Source organism: Mytilus californianus, unplaced genomic scaffold, assembly GCF_021869535.1.
Source record: "Mytilus californianus isolate M0D057914Y unplaced genomic scaffold, xbMytCali1.0.p SCAF_12, whole genome shotgun sequence".
Lineage (NCBI taxonomy): Eukaryota > Metazoa > Mollusca > Bivalvia > Mytilida > Mytilidae > Mytilus > Mytilus californianus.
Genome location: NW_026262604.1, coordinates 20,560,387 through 20,578,031, shown reverse-complemented (window position 1 = coordinate 20,578,031; position 17,645 = coordinate 20,560,387). Strand labels below are relative to the sequence as shown.

Sequence of the window (17,645 nt, the reverse complement as noted above, 5' to 3'; positions counted from 1 at the left end):
GTTCCACACATGCAAAAATAAAATCTTCGCCGATGAAACATTTCAAACCTTTTTACACCAACATGCCTTCACTGAATTCATTTGAATTTCGTGGTGACCATGATAGTACATTGCATAGTACATCTATATTCACGTGCACACATGATACGATCTTTCGGGGACAATTTGCTCGTTTATGACACGTCATTTCTGAATGACCAAACGCTTAGCTACTTTATTTTCGTTTTATAGCATGAAAACAATAAAAGAGGAATGTGCAACCCATCATAAATTTGAAATGGATCAGTATTATGAGATCCTTATTATAAGTAACTACGACATTGTCAGGATAATAACCTAGCGTCAATATGAAAGAAATTAAAGTGGTTCATACATTCATCCGTATAAAAGCGGCACATGTATTTTAGTTTATCCTTATATTTTTCATAGTGCGGTACAAGTGCTGCATGCATAAAGAATATTACTTAACACAAATTATTAGTATAATATTTCGACCCCACTATTTGAAATTCGCAAAATACTTATTTAATTATTTCGACCAAAAATCATTGTTTTTTACGTTCGTAGTAACGTAGTACATTCCATTGTCGGTCACCTGTGTCAATTCACGTGCAACGTGACTACAATTGTTGTTATATTTAAATCTTTCGGCCAATGAAATTAGACGTTACAAGTTGTTTGTTTGTGATACGCCAGAATGTTATCAATGAATTATCAATCGCTAAACTTGACTGCATTTCAGTGTATACTGATGTATCGACACCCGTATATGATAAAGGACTTCCGATATAATGAAAGTTTATGTGGAAATGACAAGTTAACGCCAGACACGTGGTTCGTCTACTATGGAATTCAGGCTTCGATACCGCTGCTGGTTGACTATCAGTCCCCGAGGGTATCATCAGCTCAGTAGTCAGCACTTCGGTACTGACATGATTTATTTTAAACTTTCTTCTGAAACATATAATTGTCAGTTTATTAAATTCAGAAATTCTTGGGAATCTAAGAGGTTTTAACTCCCTCAGTCAAAGTTGACCTTAGATGGATTTGGTTATTATTTTTTGGTCCTTCTTAGTCATATAGCTGTTAAATCGACTGTTTCGGTTCTTATATATCATTTGCTTTCAAATATTCAGCATTGAACATTTCTGATGAAGGTAAATCCAGAAAAGCGCTTCGGATGCATGGAATTAATAACGTGTTGTTTTCATGGTTTTCGTAAGCATGAAATTTATAAATTAAAGTGTTGTTTTTATTTTTTATTGCAGATACCTGTAGGATACTGGCTTTACAACGAGTTTCAGAAGAATTACACGGCCGATTTTGGACATTATGATGCCCTGATTGGTGAATATAAAAACACAAGTGGATTTACACAACAGCTTTTGTCAGATTCTTGTAAGCTAGTTTCCATAGTTACTGTTATTGAATTAAAAAGGGGAAACGGGAATGCGCAGAATGACTCGGAATAAAGGGAACCACGATGAACGCGGAAATAAACTTTTGTTATCCAGTTTCGAACTAAGATACAGATGATATAGGGTCTGGGTGGGGTTTACAAAATAGAGAATAATAGGCAAAAATGCATAATAAAGGTAAATAATATAAAGATTAGAGAAAAAAGGTAAAAAAATAAAGAACAGAATAATTGGGTGCTAAAATATAAAGAATGGAGAATACGGGTTAAAATAAATAAAGAATAGAGAAAAATGGTTTCAAGAGTTAAAGAATAAAGAAACAAGAAACCCCGTATCCAGACCCTCATGATAGGGTTAACAGGATCGTTACAAGACCAGAATGATTTTTGTCGCTATGTGAGTAGCTTTGATAATCGTTTAGTCTCTTAAATTACAAGTACAATCAAATCAATCGCAATAACACTTGAAACATATATTTGTCCGGGTTTAAAACAGTATATATAAAAGCCGATGATATATTGTGTGTTAAAAATATATTTAAAAAGAAAAGCAATTCACCAAGCTTTTGTTTGCTTTGTAATCAAGCGTTTGTCAATGGTACTCAATTGGTGTCGAAGATTTCCAGCTGTATGTTTCTGAAATAACTTTCTTGATTTTATCTTCAAAATATTTTAGCAAGTGGTTCTCTTTGGTTGTTATCTGACATAAACACGATATCGTCCGCTTTTCCATGGTTTGTTACGGTTATCTCATTTCTTGTAAATGCATATTGACTACTCCAACATTTTAATTTTGCTCAATGTCTCTATAAATACGGTCCAAAATGATTTAAATATTACTTGAAACATATTTGTTCCCATGTTATTCTTATAGGCAGTGATATCTCCGAGGTTAGAACAAATTTTTTTTTAAAAGAAACAAACTTTCCACCAACCATTTATTTGACTCTAAATAAATATTTTATTATTAAAGAAAAGCACATTTATACCCGAGGGGTTGGAGGCGAATAATACAATGATATACACAATGTAAAAATATTAAAACATCATATACCAATAGTAAAATACACTAATGATAGTTATGGAGGTACGGTATTCATTCTCCTCGGCGCAAATGATTCTTTATTGAACGAAACAATAAGCTGCATAATATTAAATGATGATAGAAGTAATTGCAATCTATCTTTTTTTGGAATGAATCCATAAATTTTTTGGATGAATATTGTTTATGTCATTTTATGTAAGTGTTTGTTATTTGTGGTCAATTAGTTTCAAAAGGACTCCAACAGAGTATTTCTATAATGAATATTCATGATAGGAGAACATGTTTGGAAAAGTACATATGGAAACACAACAAACGGAATAGCAAAACCTCGTAACGAAATTCCTTTCTCAGTTCTCAGTATATATTGGCATGAAGTGAATTTCAACTAGTGTGTTTTAATGATCATCCCTTTTTCTTGTACATCAAATGTTTGAAATAATTTTCTAGGTTTTCCAAGAATTAGTTATAATGTAAAAAAAGTCCCACACAAATACTTTTGTGGATTTACGAGGTTTGAACATCGAACTTCAGTTTATGACCCATTGATTTTTAACATTCCAAGCTTCCCTAAGCCTACCCAGTAACCGAGTTAATCTTATAGTCATAAACATTACAAGAACAATCAATTCAGTTGAAATAACATTTGAAACACAGGTTTAAAACAGTAAATCTTAAAGACGCTGTTAAGTTCTACGGGGTAAAAAAGTAAATTTAAAAATAAAGCAAAACCCCTTCCTTATATTTGATTATTAAGTGTTTGTCAATGGTTCTCAATTGATTTCAAAGATTTCAAGCAGAATATTTTTGCAATAAATTTCTTTATTGTAACTATCTTCAAAATATTTTGACAAGATGTTGTTTTTCGTTGCCGTCTGACATAAACATGATGTCGTGAGGTCGACACGCAAAGCAATGAATGTGGTTTTTAATTTGATAGATGCTTTTGTGCTTTTTTGTAAATAATTGTTTGTTTTGATATTGTAACACAGTGATGACTGCTGTACCCATATTTTGACTATTTTATTTATAATGTCTGTTTTGTTCACGCATCGTTGTAAATATAACGGAATTTGATAAGACTGTCGTACAAGTGAGAGGTTTAGCGCTATAAAACCAGGTTCAATCCACCATTTTCTACATTTGAAAATGCCTGTACCAAGTCAGGAATATGACAGTTGTTGTCCATTCGTTTGATGTGTTTTGTCATTTGATTTTGCCATGTGATTAGGGACTTTCCGATTGAATTTTCCTCGGAGTTCAGTATTTTTGTGATTTTACTTTTTCCAATGGTTTTTCGTCTTATTCTTGTATTGGCCTATGGACTTCTTTAACAATTCTATTTTGCCCTATGTCTCTTATCAATAAAGTGAAATCGACTTAGATAATACTTGAAACATATTTGTTTCCTGGTTTAAAACAGTAAATCTTTAAAATACCATTGATAACACCGGGATTAGAACAATAAATTTTAAATTAAAACCCACTTTCTACCAACCTTTTACCTGACTCTAAATAAATTGGTTGTTGTTGTTACTCAATTACTTTGAAAAGTACTGCAGCAGTGTGTTTCTAGAATGCCTATTCATGTAAAAGGGAAGGGGGTTAGGAAGGGATATCATCCCGAATTCCCGGGAAAATAAATGTTGAATAAGAATATAAAGCATTCTCTTCTGGATCCTGGAAAATTAATCATTAATTCTCGAATCCCAATAAGTGTAAATCAAGAATTTACGCAAAAAAAAAGATCCAATCAAGACGTTTCGGAAAAACAGTCTTCTGCTTCTCATGTGAGGAGAAAATGTTTCGAAAAGTAGATAAGGAAACATAAATACGAAATATCAGACGTCAACGTCAATTTATTAGATAAGCTAAAAACAGAGATGACGAAATCCCGTGACGACATTCCTTTCTCGGTATATATCGGCAAGACGTAGTTTTTAATATCCCTTTCCTTGTTCATCATATTTTTGAAAATAATCGTCTAAGTTTTTCCAAGAATTTGTTATGAATTGAAAAAAGTTCCACACGAAATACTTTCGTGGATATACGAGGTTTGAACATTGGAAAACTTCAGTTTATGACCAATATAGATTTAACATTACGACTTCCCCTATTTTAGTAGCTGTGGTTATCTTTTAATCACTAACTTTGCAAGTACATTCAAATCAATTGAAATAACACTTGAAACATATATATGTATTCGGATGGGTATAAAACAGTAAATCTTACAGACATTGTTGAGATCTACAAGATTAAAAAGTAAATTTGAAAAGAAAATAAAACCCATTTAAATAAACTCATCATAGATACCTGGATTGAAATTTTGTATTTGCGCCAGACGCTCGTTTCGTCTACAAAAGACTCATCAGTGACGCTCGAATCAAAAACCAATTCTTCTATTTAATTATTAATTAAGTGTTTGTCAATGGTTTTCAATTGGTTTTACAGAATTCCAGCAGTATATTTCTGGATTAACTGTCTATATATGAGGAGGAAATATATTTGAAATGTGAATAAAACTATATGTTTGGGGATATGTCATGGTTTAAAACAGTACATCTTAAAGACATTGATATATAGGGTTAAAAATTAATTTCAAGAAAGTCAATTTCAACATAGCGTTTATTTTATAAATCAAGTGTAATCAAATCAATTGCAAATAACACTTGAAACATGCATAATGCATATTAAAACAGAATTTTTATATTTACCTATGGACTTCTCTATCATTTCGATTTTGCTATATGTCTCTATAGATACAGTGAAATCGATTTAAAGAATACTAATACTTAAACATAATTGTTTCCGGGTTTAAAACAGTAAATCTTTAAAAACAATGATATCACTAGGATGAGAAAAATAAAATAAAAAAAATCCTATATCAACCAACCTTATATTTGAATATAAATCAAGTGTTCTTAATTAGTATTCAATTAGTTTCAAAAGTATTCCAGCAGTGTAGTTCTATAATGACTATTTATGCAAGGAGAAAATGTTTTCAAAAGTACACAAGGAAACACAAAATACGGAATATTAGAAGTCAAACCCAATTTCTTAAATCGACTTCAAACAGAGGGATAGCGAAATCCCGTTACGAGATTCCTTTCTCAGTATATATAGATCGGCTTGAAGTGAGGGTCAACTGGTGTGTTTTAGTTATCATCCTTTTCATTGATATAAAATATTTGAAATTAATCGTATAGGTTTTCTAAGAATTTATTATAATTGAATAAAGAAGTCCCGCGCGAAATAATTTCAGAGATTTACGAGGTTTGAACATCGGTAAACTTAAGGATGTTCGCTCCTCTTGTTTTTGAAATTTTGCCAGATTTTCGGAATCCTCTGGTTTTATCCATGTTTTGCCATTAAATAATTTTGTCCACTTACCCCTACTTTTCTTTTCATAATTTTATTACATATAGTTTAAAAAGCCATATTTGAAAATCTTATAAAATCCTTGTTATTTTTTCGTAGTTTTTGAAACAAAAAAGCGACCAATGTTAAAAGTATGAAAATTCTAGAGAGAATAATTTCCCGCCAAATTTTCAATGGTTTATATCTCGAAAACAAGCACACGGACCCATAATTTTTCTTTGCTATTTTAGTTCCTTTATTTATATACTATCATTTTAGAACAGTCTTTTAAAAAGCTTGTTATTTTGAAACCGAGGAGCGAACATCCTTAAGTTTATGACCCATAAATTATTAACCTTTCCTTTTCCCCTATGTCAGTAGCTGTGGTAATATTTTAGTCATTAACATTACAAGTACAGTCAAATCAATTCAACTAACACTTGAAACATATGTGTCAGGGTGGGTTTAAAACAGTAAATCTTAAAGACGTTTAGTTCTACGGGGTTAATCATCCCTTTTTCTTATAATCTTCTAACTTTTCCAAGAATTTGATATGAATTAAAATAAAGTTCCAAACGATAATACTTTCATGGATTTACCAGGTTTGGACATCGGTTAACTTCAGATTATGACCTATTGTTTTTACAAAATTTTAATCCTGGTATCTATGATGAGTTTATTTAACATTCCGAATTCCTATACATTTACCAGTACACCTGTTATACTATTTTAGTCTCTAAAATTGAGAATACAATCAACTCAATGAAATAACACTTGAAACATATATTTGTCAAAATGGGTTTAAAACAATAAATCTTAAAGACGTTGTTGAGTTTTACAGGGTTAACAATTAAATTTGAAAAGAAAGCAAAACCCATTTCAACTCATCCATTTATTTGATTATTCATTAAGTGTTTGTCAATGGTCCTCAATTGGTTTTGAAGAATCCCACTGTATACTTCTGTATTAATTTGTTATATATGAGGTGAAAATATATTAAAAATGTCAATACAATAATGTGTTTTTATGGTATGAGTACGGGTTTAGAACAGTAAATCTATGTACGGGGCTTAAAATAAGATTGAAAAGAAAATCAATTTATTTGATTATAAATCAAGTGCGAGTTAATGATTATCAATTGGTTTCAAAGAATTCCAGTAGTATATTTCTACAAAATTGCTTTATATGAGGAGAAAACGTATTTGAAAAATAAGGTGTTCGGGGAATTTTGTATCATTTGTACAACAACTCGTCACCTATATCTAGTACTCACCAGGCGCGGATTAAGACAGGGGGGGGGGGAGGTGGTGGAAGGGGGGGGAAACAAGTGCCCGCATCCCTTAAAAACATGTAAAAAAACAGCCATTTGTTTGTCAAAATGTGTTCAATTAACTCCTCATTCGCAGGAGTGACCCCTTACATCAAATCCTTGATCCGCGTCTGTTCACCGTACAGCCATCCACGATTAACGAAAGCCTAAGATGTATGTCATATATGTTATTGTTTTGTCATAAATAAGGTCGTTTGTTTTCTCGTATAAACATTTGTTATGTAGCGGTCTTTTATAGCTGACTATATGGTATGGAATTTGCTAATTGTCGAAGGCTGTCCGCTGACCTTTTGTTGCTTACTTCATCGACTCTGGTGGATAGTTGTATCATTAGAAATCATACTACATCTCCTTGTTTGTATATAAATATTTCAAAACCATGACATGTAATGAATACATTCAACAAAAAATACAGCATACAACATTTGATGTTAAAATTAAAATATATTTGCTAGTGTTTTATGACGCCCCTATTTTTTTTAAAAAGTAAAGCCGTAACTCAAGGATACGAGCAAAGGGGACCACCTTGTAAGGTTATGTGTGAAATTTAAATCATTCATAAATAATTTGCATTTGTAAAAGACGTTAATTAAGATCAGATAAAATCACATAATTTTGTTGTCCTATATGAAGGAATGTCTAACAAATAATTTGCTTTACCGCCTCAAATTTTGCTTTTTTGATTGATAATCAACACCGATCGTGTTGTGCTTTTTCACAATCCAAGATGGTGGAAGACTCCAATACTTCAACTGTATTTGTAATATATCTTTATAAAGCATAAATTATCCAATCCGATCCAAAAGTCTATTTTTTTTATTGTATGTTCTTTTATGTACTTTTTGATTATCTACTGTTCGAGAAAAGTAGTCTAACCCTTCACATTTTCGTGTACCTATCCCAAGTCAGGAACCTCGTCAATAGTTATCGTGTGTGATACCTTAAATAATGGTTTTCGTTATTTGGAGAATTAGGTGTTTATGGCAGGTCTTTGGTTGTTTCTGTCGAATTAATTCACAACTTTTATAGAATCGGAACGACCTCTGGAGGTTTTTATATCATGTTACTGTTTGAGGGTTTCTGTCTCATTGAAGTTTACCAGTGGCGGTTTCAGATGAGAAAATAAAAATAGTACAAAAGTATTCAGTTATATTGAATTACGCCCCCTTTCAAAAATCCTCATTTTTCATATCAATTTGAAGCCCTATGATATTAAATGTACATGTGGAAGAGGATCGATATTCTCTATTTTAGAACATTATGATTAAATTGCCCTTCAGGTTCACAATATACGTCTTCTTACAGCAATATATTATGGAACCCAATTCAAGTACATAGCCGTAGAGATCAATACCACTATCAACCGGAAGACAACCGGATATGCTACTGGGATACCCTTGGTGGAGTTATGGGAAACATTCATAAACAAACAGGTGAGGTGTCATTCAATATCATCTAGGTCCATCGTTAACTATAACGTTAACTGAAAGGAACATCTGTTCCATACTTTGAACATTTTACTTCCAATATTAATTAATAGATACATTAATAATATTAATAACAATCATATCTGATCGCCATTAAAAAAACTGAATTGTAGAAGTTTTATTATAGCATGCAATAAAAATGCATCAAGAATATTCTTCATATTACATTTCAAGTACAGGCTGTTCTTTACTATAATCATGTTCGCTCCTCTGTTTCAAAATAACAAGGTTTTTAAAAGACTGTTATCAATTGATAGTATATAAATAATGGAACGTAAAAGGTAGAAAAAAGTGACAGGTCTGTGTCCTTTTTTTGGAGATATAATCAATTGAAAATTTGACGGGAAATGATTCTCTTTAGATTTATCATACATTTAACATTGGTACCTTTTTTCTTTCAAAGGTAAGAAAAATAACATTGATTTAAAAGGATTTTCAGAAATGGCTTTTTAAAGTATGTGTAAAAACATTATGAAATGAAAAGAAAGGGTTAGCCGGTAATTTTTTTATTGGTACTACATGGATAAAACTAGAGGATTACGAATATCTAACAAAAATTCAAAAACAAGAGTAGTGAACATTCTTAAAGTAAAAGTTTTCTGCCACAGGTCTCGAAGATGCCGACTGGTCTAAAAGGAGGATTTCAACTTACATTCCAAACATGGCACTGGTTTTATGTGCAAAAGGTAAGAACAAACTGACATAAGCTCCTCATGGATACCAGTATTAAAATTGTGTACGCCAGTGGGCGTTTTGCCTACAACAGACAGCTTATCAAAAAATTTAAAAAGGCCAAATAAAGTAAGAAGTTGAAGAGCATTCAATTTGATGACCCAGAGTTCCGAAAGGTTTTGCCAAATACAGCTAAGATAGTGTATTCCTCGGTAAGAAACTCCTTAGTATTTCGAAAAATTCAAAATTTTGTTTACAGTTTATTTCTGATTAATCAATATTACCATATCATTGACAATTCATGTCATCACAGAAGTACTTACTACTGGGATGGTGATACTCTCGAGGAGGAAACTTTCACCAGCAGTGGCATCGACCCATGCAGTGGTTGTAAATAAACATATATAGTTATATTTATTTTGTCATACGCTGCTATATCAAAATAAGGAGATGTTTGCCAATGAGACAACTTTCCACCAAAAGACCAAAAGACCAAAGGACAAAGATGTCAGCAACTTTCAGGTCATTGAACACTGTTGAACAACGAGCAAACTCATACCGTATAGGAAATTATAAAAGGTCCCGGCTTGACAAAAGGTAAAACAAGTCAAACGAGAAACCAAACAGACTGATATATGCTAAAAAACTAAGCAAAATACAAATATGACACACAGGAACCAAGGACAATCACAGAGTTACAGGCTCGAGATTTTGGACGCACATATACGATGTGGCGGGGGTTAAACATGTTTGTGTCCATTTGAGTTTATGTAAAAATGTCAGATCGGAAACAGAACTTCATTTAGGAACCAAGATTCATTTAAATATATAGCAGTGTTAACTACCCTTCTCTCCACCATTTTTCTATCTTTAGCAACATATACCTAGTAAAAAAAGTATAGCAACACATATTTTTAATTTTATATTTCAAAACTCAACTATGCTTCTAAATATAAAAATATAACAATAAATAAATTATTGTAACAAAGAAAATAAACCATAAGGTGCCATGTTTAATCGTCAAACACAAATATTGAAATTTTTATTTCTGCAACTTTGAAATTTTTTAATTAAAAGTATTTTAGTTAAAACATATGTGCTAAACTTTGATAACTCAGTATATATATGTTTGGGTATATATTTTCTTTGCCTTGTTTTTGTAGAGTTTAGCTGACAATGCCGTACAAGGAATCATTATAGGAGTTACCTTGGCTTTTCCCATCCTGACCTTGACAACCATGAATGTAATTATCGGATTTTTTGCAACCATGTCCATTTGTTGCACAACAATTTGTGTGATTGGAGTGATTCCCCTTGCTGGATGGAAACTTGGAGTAAGTATTAGATGAGGCCACTCATGGGGGTGTCGAAGTAATCACATAATCACAAATGTTTTGCCAATATAATCACATAATCATTAATTATTTTTTAAACAAGATAATCGAATAATCAAAAATACAGTCCTAGATTATCAAATAATCAAATAATCATGAAATATTTATAATCACTATATAAAAACTATAAAAACGGCCAAGTAATCACACATCAAAAACCTCATGAGTAGGCTTAGATGATTTTATCTTCTTTTTTTTTTATTTTCCTGAAAAATACCCTTTTGTCCTTTGTTCGAAGCCGAGAGTCCTTATGACATTTTAGAAAATGTTCTTTGAAGGGTGAGTTTATTTGCATAATGAACCTCAAACTGAATAAATTATTGTGTATATGGAGTTTTTTTTAACAACACTGAAATCATTGCATCAATCTCATAATTTTGCATAGACTTCGTTATCAATAATTGTTAAACCCTATTTTGAATTTAGATTTACAAATAATAATTTGTTCATTTCAGTTATTAGTCTCCCTAAACATGTGTATTGTCGTTGGGTTAGCTGTGGATTATGTTGTACACTTGGCGGAAGGATATCACTTATCACTACACAAGGGCCGATTAAATAGAACACGTGATATGCTGGAAGAAATGGCAACATCCGTGTTTTCAGGAGCATGTACAACATTAGGAGCGTCGTGTTTTATGTTTTTTGCAATGGTTCAATTTTTTTTGCAGTTTGGGATATTTTTATTTTGCACAATTGGGTTTTCTTTGTTTTTCTCTCTCGGTTTGTTTACACTTCTGATGGGAATGCTTGGTCCCGAGAACAACACGGGGTGTTTGAAGACATTGTTTGCCAAGTGCAGAAATAAATGTAAAAAGACAAAAAAGACGGAAAAAACGGAAACAGATTCCGAAATAACTTTGAACCCGTCGATATCAGCGTCAACAATTAGTACTGCTGGATCACAAAACAAGTTAATTCAGTCACAGGGACCGCCGTACGTGTCACGAGTGAATGTAAATGGTTCTGTCAACAAAAATGTATGATTTGAAGCATTTAGAACTAACTAAAGATTTTTTTTAGATAGTTTAGCAGAATAGTGCATCAAAGACTTTTGAAAAAAGCTGTGATATATTTTCCGTGCTTTAAGTCAAACTTTACTTTTTAAGTGCCAGTCTTTGTAAGAATCAGGCAATTTAGAAAAAAATCAAAACATGGCCGAAAAAAAGAACCCTACGACCTAACCATCCTAGTCTGAAGTTACCCTCATCCTGAGTAAGAAATGATAGGTCTTTTGTTTCTGCTTGTCTGGTAATTCGAGAAATCTCTAGATAACTTTTGGTTAGAATGATAGCAAATTGCGGAGTTACCTCCCATAAATTGTTAATTTCTAGTGCATTTCAACCCAATTATATCTTGAATTACCAGACCAGGAAAAGTAAAGAATGTTATATTCATGCACATTATACGATTTGAACATAAATTAATGTAAACTTGAGTGGGTTTTTGTTTGTCATGTTTTCGCCACTGCCTGATTCTTAGGCAGATAGGCACTTAAGAGTTGGGAGTCAAATATTGTAAAACAATGTTATGAAATGAGAAGGTATGATCAGGTGATTATGTTTAATTTATAAATTCATGAATATGCACCATCTAGAGAATCTTAAACTCTTGAAACATTTATGTTTTGAAAGTAGCCGTTCCGGATTTTTAATTTACACTCATCTGCATTAGTGTATTTTATGTAATATTTTAGACAAAACATAAAATGTAACATTTAGATTTAACATTATATGTAACATTTTAGACATATCATTGAATGTAATATTTCAGACAAAGCATAAAATGTTAATTTCAGACATACCATAGAATGTAAATTTTAGACATTCCATGTAACATTTTAGACATAGCATAAACATTCCATGTAACATTTAAGACATATTAACATAAAATGTAACATTTTTGACATATTAACATAAAATGTAACATTTTAGACATATTAAGATAAAATGTAACATTTTAGACATAACATACATCAATACATACAATGAAATATTTTAGACATAACACAAAATGTAACATTTTAGAAATTCAATGTAAAATATTCTACATAGATATGTCCCATGAATAAAATTCCTATTCAGTGCCAGAAGCGGATTTAGGGGGGAGGGGGCAGGGGCCCCAGGCCCCCTTTTGTGGAAAAAAAATTTTGTTGTTTATTTAGGGAATCACTGAGTCATGACTGGAGCGGGCCTCCTCTTATGGCAGTCAGTTGGTTCCTTCTTATAAAAAATTTTGGATCCGCCACTGAGTGTGTCATTTTACTATAAAGAAAAACACGTTCATGTGACAAAAAAAAATCCATTTAATTTTCTAATTATGCTCTAATTCTGGTACGTTTCAACAACTCCGATTTTGACCCTGCTCGTGAAATAAATACGAGGCTATTGGTCCTACTCTTTCAATTAAATGGAGATCCATTGCTTACTGGATTTATTGTCCATTGTATAAAATATATGTACAGTATTGTGTTACTTTAATAAGTATGTGTAAAAAAGTGTAAAATAAATTTAGAGAGAATTTATGCTTAAATAGTCGCTATCTCGTTTGGTGCTGAATTTGAAATTTATATGTATGAGGGTCTGGATGGGGGTCCTTCATTTTTTTATTCTTTAATTTGTTAGACCATTATTCTCTTCATTATTTATTTTGTCCATTTTTCTCTATTCTTTATATTTTAAACACCCCATGATTCTCTATCCTTTTTTTTTTACCTTTATTCTGTGCTTTTTGTTCAGTAATTATTTGCTTTTTTGAAACCCCCATCCACACCCTCATATATTTATCGATTTTAGATAGAGTTGTATTGTTATTGTTAATTGTATGTATTATATCGTTACCAGATGGATCATTGTTAATTTTATTATTACATTGTTAATAAGTATTTTAGAGAGGAGAAAATAGTTACGTACTTGTGTCCCCTGAAATCGAAGCAGTAGCGACACCTAGGAGGGATGGCTTCTGTTGACGTGCAATGTCATTCGTTAATCCGCAACACGTTGAAAATGGCTGAATAGAATTTCAACAAATATGATTAGATTCTTTTAGAGTACACGTAGTTGTTCACTTGCAATTTATTTTTTTATATATTTTTTTTATATTTGATATACTGTTGCTCCGCCTCTTATTCATGACTTGGGGAAGTACTTAAAGTTGATATGCAGCTTTATTAACCAGTTTAGTGCATTATGTATGAAACTGCCCCTTTATTAATAAAAGCAAAACTGGTCCATTACAGACTAGCAGTACATTAATACAGGGCCATCATGAATAAACAGGGCTGTAATGAATAAAACAGGGCCATTATGAAAAAAACCAGGGCCATTATGAATAATCAGGGCTATTACGGATTTTCAGTTGTCATCAATTCAAATACATTTCTGGGGAAAAGAAACATCAAGAAATTGAAAGTTCCCAACAATCGTGACTTATCTTATTTGACCCAGTTGTCAAGTTATTAACTACATTATGCATTCCTTGATGTGTATCAATTTTTTTAATTTTGAGTTTTAGAATCCAGAATGAAATCCTGTATTTTATATGCCATAAATGGCTTTGAATAGGACAATAATAAAACTTTATTTACATTTACATGTTTTTCCATCACATCACTTTCTTTTCAATGTTGCATTTGGTATAATTATATATTTACAATTTCTCCACAAAAAAACTGTTTTGGCTTGGTTAAATATTACACATTGACGGTTTGGTTGATAATAGTGTTAAGATAAGGTGTTTTCAAATTGACCCTGTTCTTTGTCCTCGGTCATTAATAATGGTCTCGGAGGCTGTAATATGCCTCGGCGTTGCCTCGTGCCATTACAGGCATCCTTGACCATTATAACAGACCTTGGACATATAACAGGGCAATTATGAAAACACCCATTTATTAATACTATAGTATTAGCAATCATGCATTATAGACATATACGGTATATTAGTCCCACTCTCTCGCCGCCCTTCAATGACTGATGCATTGATTTTAAGTTAACTTTTAAATCCTCATCACAAAATACTGCATGGAAAAGAGATAAATAGCATTCCGAAACAACCAAAAACACTCTACCATGTAAATATGACTGTAGAATTGTGCACATGACGTATCTTTTATAGTCGATCAAATATTCAGAAATAGTCAGTGTATTTCATTATTTTGTATATTTTTATGTTGTTTTTATATTTGTTATATTTGTATATTTATAAATATACATTTCACAAAGAGATTGAGTGTCGATGCAATGTTGCTTTAGCATGACAATCATACTAGTAGCTTTAACTGAAACAAGTACACAGTATTTTTGTTTTGTTTATAGACAAATCAGTGCTATTATTGTATGTTTAATGAGACAATGAGATGCGTGCGCATTTCTGTGTTTGAATCAAAGGAGGAGTTTTGATACGTACCAATATTTGACCGCTGAAATTGTAAAAGAAATTTAAAAAGCCTTTTAACATTAAGTTAGGTTAAAAATATTGATAAATGAACGTATTGCTTTTATATTGAACCTTTAGTGCAGAAAAGTTCACTTGCAATGTCATTATGGCTAACATTTTGAAATTTACGTATCTGACCTAAAATGACAATTTCATGCATAGTTTTTTGTCCAAACCTTATATTTGCAAAAAAAAAAAGATATTTCACATACATTAATCAACATCTTTGTAAAATACATTTTGTAGCAAAATATATTTTTGGGTAAAGCTCTAGCTCGTATACTTAAATATTAATGATAAAATCTCAAAATGAGGCTATTTTGGCACTTTTTGACGATTTGCACTTAATGTAAGTTTGAAGCCAATGTGCGAATATGTAAGACAAAATTTAAAAAAAGTTAAATAATGATGTCCGACAGACGTCTGAACATCTGACAGATGATTCAAGAACCCTAAAAGTAGTTATCATCCCTTCTCCTTAATACAAAGAATGGTAATAGTGTCTTTTTAAGTGAAATTAAGTAGGCCACATTTTTGAAAAAGTATTTTGCTTCTGAAGTGAGAGAGTAAACTTCTTCTTGCAGATAATGTGTATTTCAATTTGTTTGAAACAGTGTCAAAATTGCCATCAGAATATTTTATTTGCAAAATGAATGTGATCCCCTTTTTTCTATCTTCTCAATATACATTTATGAATCTCCCTTCTTTATCATACAGATTGCGCACACGTATCTATGTGTTTCTATGAGTGTGTGAGAGTATATGTTTTGGAGTATTTTAAATGTAAATAGAACAATACAATGCATTTTTACTGTTATAAATGTTTGCTTAATTAAATTGTTGAATTAAATAAAGTCTTGTTAAAGTTGTTTAAAACATTTTTGGTTTTGAGTGTACATGTTAAAGGTAAATCCAGAAAATCGCTTTGGAAGCACCAAATTTATGAAGTATTATTTTTCATTTTCTATCACAAGATCAATACCCACTGCTGCCGAACTGTTTGTCTTAAAGGTATCATGAGGGTCTGGATAGTGGGGTCATTCATTTTTTTATTCTTTAATTTTTAAACCATTTTTCTCTTTTCTTTATATTATTTGCCAATTATGTTCTATTCTATATATTTAAGCATCCCATTATACTCTGTTCTTTATCTTTTTGCCTATTTTTCTCTATTCTTTGTTTCCCCCCTTTATTCTCTGTTCTGTAAAACCCTTCCAGATCCTCTATCATCATACCAGTAGACAGTGTTTCCTCCCTGACCTGATTTATATGGTATTTACCTCAAACATTCCGTTGATATGTTGAATTTCAGAAATTGTATAAAAAACTAATGTTCCAACTCCTTCAGTCAAAATAAAAAGTTAAATAACAAAAACACCGAACTCCAAGGAAAATTTAAAACGGAAAGTCCCTTATCAAATGGCAAAATCAAAAGCCCAAACACATCAAACGAATGGAAGAACCCTTCACGCGTCTTGCTTATCATTTTAGGTCTCTTTTATCCATACAACTCCAAAAGTATGTATACATCCTTGACTTTCAAATGTTTAGTCTTGAGCGTTGCTGGTAATTAAGTGAAGGGAAACCAAGAAAAGAGCTTCGGACGCACCAAATTCATATTATATTGTGTTATTCATTTTTTAGAACAATAATGTTAATTCCAGATCATGTTCAACTACTTGGTCAAATCAATTTTTATATATAATTGATTATGTAGTAAAAATTTAAGGGACCCGATATGAATAAATGAGGAATCGGCTATTCCTTAATCATGTTAATGACAGAGCAAGCTATCCAAAAAAAAAAATAACCCCAAAAACATCTTAAAAACTTAATTACAAAAAGTATAACAAAAATACTGAATTCCAAGGTAAACTAAAAAAAAAAAGTCCATAAAAACTGACAATATCATAGGTTACCAACCAACGGTACGAGTTGAAAAAAACTCGAAGAAAATGGTGGGTTAAACGTGGTTAAAAACATGGTCTTCAACACAATGGGCCGGTAACTCGATTGTTTACTGGTCTTAGTGGACCCGAAAAAAAATTCTGGATATGATTAACAATTAATACAAAATGTAGGTTTTTCAAAATAAATTCGACCAAGACGAAGGACGAGACAATTATACTACCACAGGGAGAATATAAGTATGTTGGATAAGGACAGACATGGTGCCGTACACCAGGTAAAAACTGAACAAAATATGAAAAAAAAATATGCTGCGTTTTCTCCTTAAGGTAATTTGAATTGCAAGAGGAAATCAATCATGGTTCAATTTTCATTAATTAAGATAAACAATTTTGGGACAAAGATTAAGGTTTTGCCTAGCAGATTTATATAAACAAGATTGTCATTATCTATTGTTACAGTATTGCATTTAACATGGACAATCATTGTGAGATCATATCAAAACGAATCATATCAATAAAGATGAAAGAACAATGTCACAAATTTATCAATGAGACAGCAACCCAACGACATAAAAATAACCAACAAATATCCAGACATCCAT

The 17,645-nt window shown here is 31.6% G+C and overlaps 1 protein-coding gene across 3 annotated transcripts in view; it reads left to right on the top strand.

Annotated features, from left to right (window-relative positions):
* LOC127721526 (uncharacterized) overlaps positions 1 to 16,009 on the top strand; it is a 50,021-nt gene extending 34,012 nt beyond the window's left edge. For 2 of the 3 annotated variants that reach the window (XM_052228284.1, XM_052228282.1), the window contains exons 7-11: positions 1,269 to 1,398; positions 8,452 to 8,579; positions 9,242 to 9,319; positions 10,469 to 10,639; positions 11,155 to 16,009. In XM_052228284.1, coding sequence (XP_052084244.1) covers positions 1,269 to 1,398; positions 8,452 to 8,579; positions 9,242 to 9,319; positions 10,469 to 10,639; positions 11,155 to 11,685 — 1,038 coding nt within the window. In that variant the 3' untranslated portion in view covers positions 11,686 to 16,009. Of the gene's footprint in view, positions 1 to 1,268; positions 3,173 to 8,451; positions 8,580 to 9,241; positions 9,320 to 10,468; positions 10,640 to 11,154 lie in introns of those variants that run through there. The other variant, XM_052228285.1, reaches the window with a different exon arrangement.
* Positions 16,010 to 17,645: the final 1,636 nt, after the last annotated feature.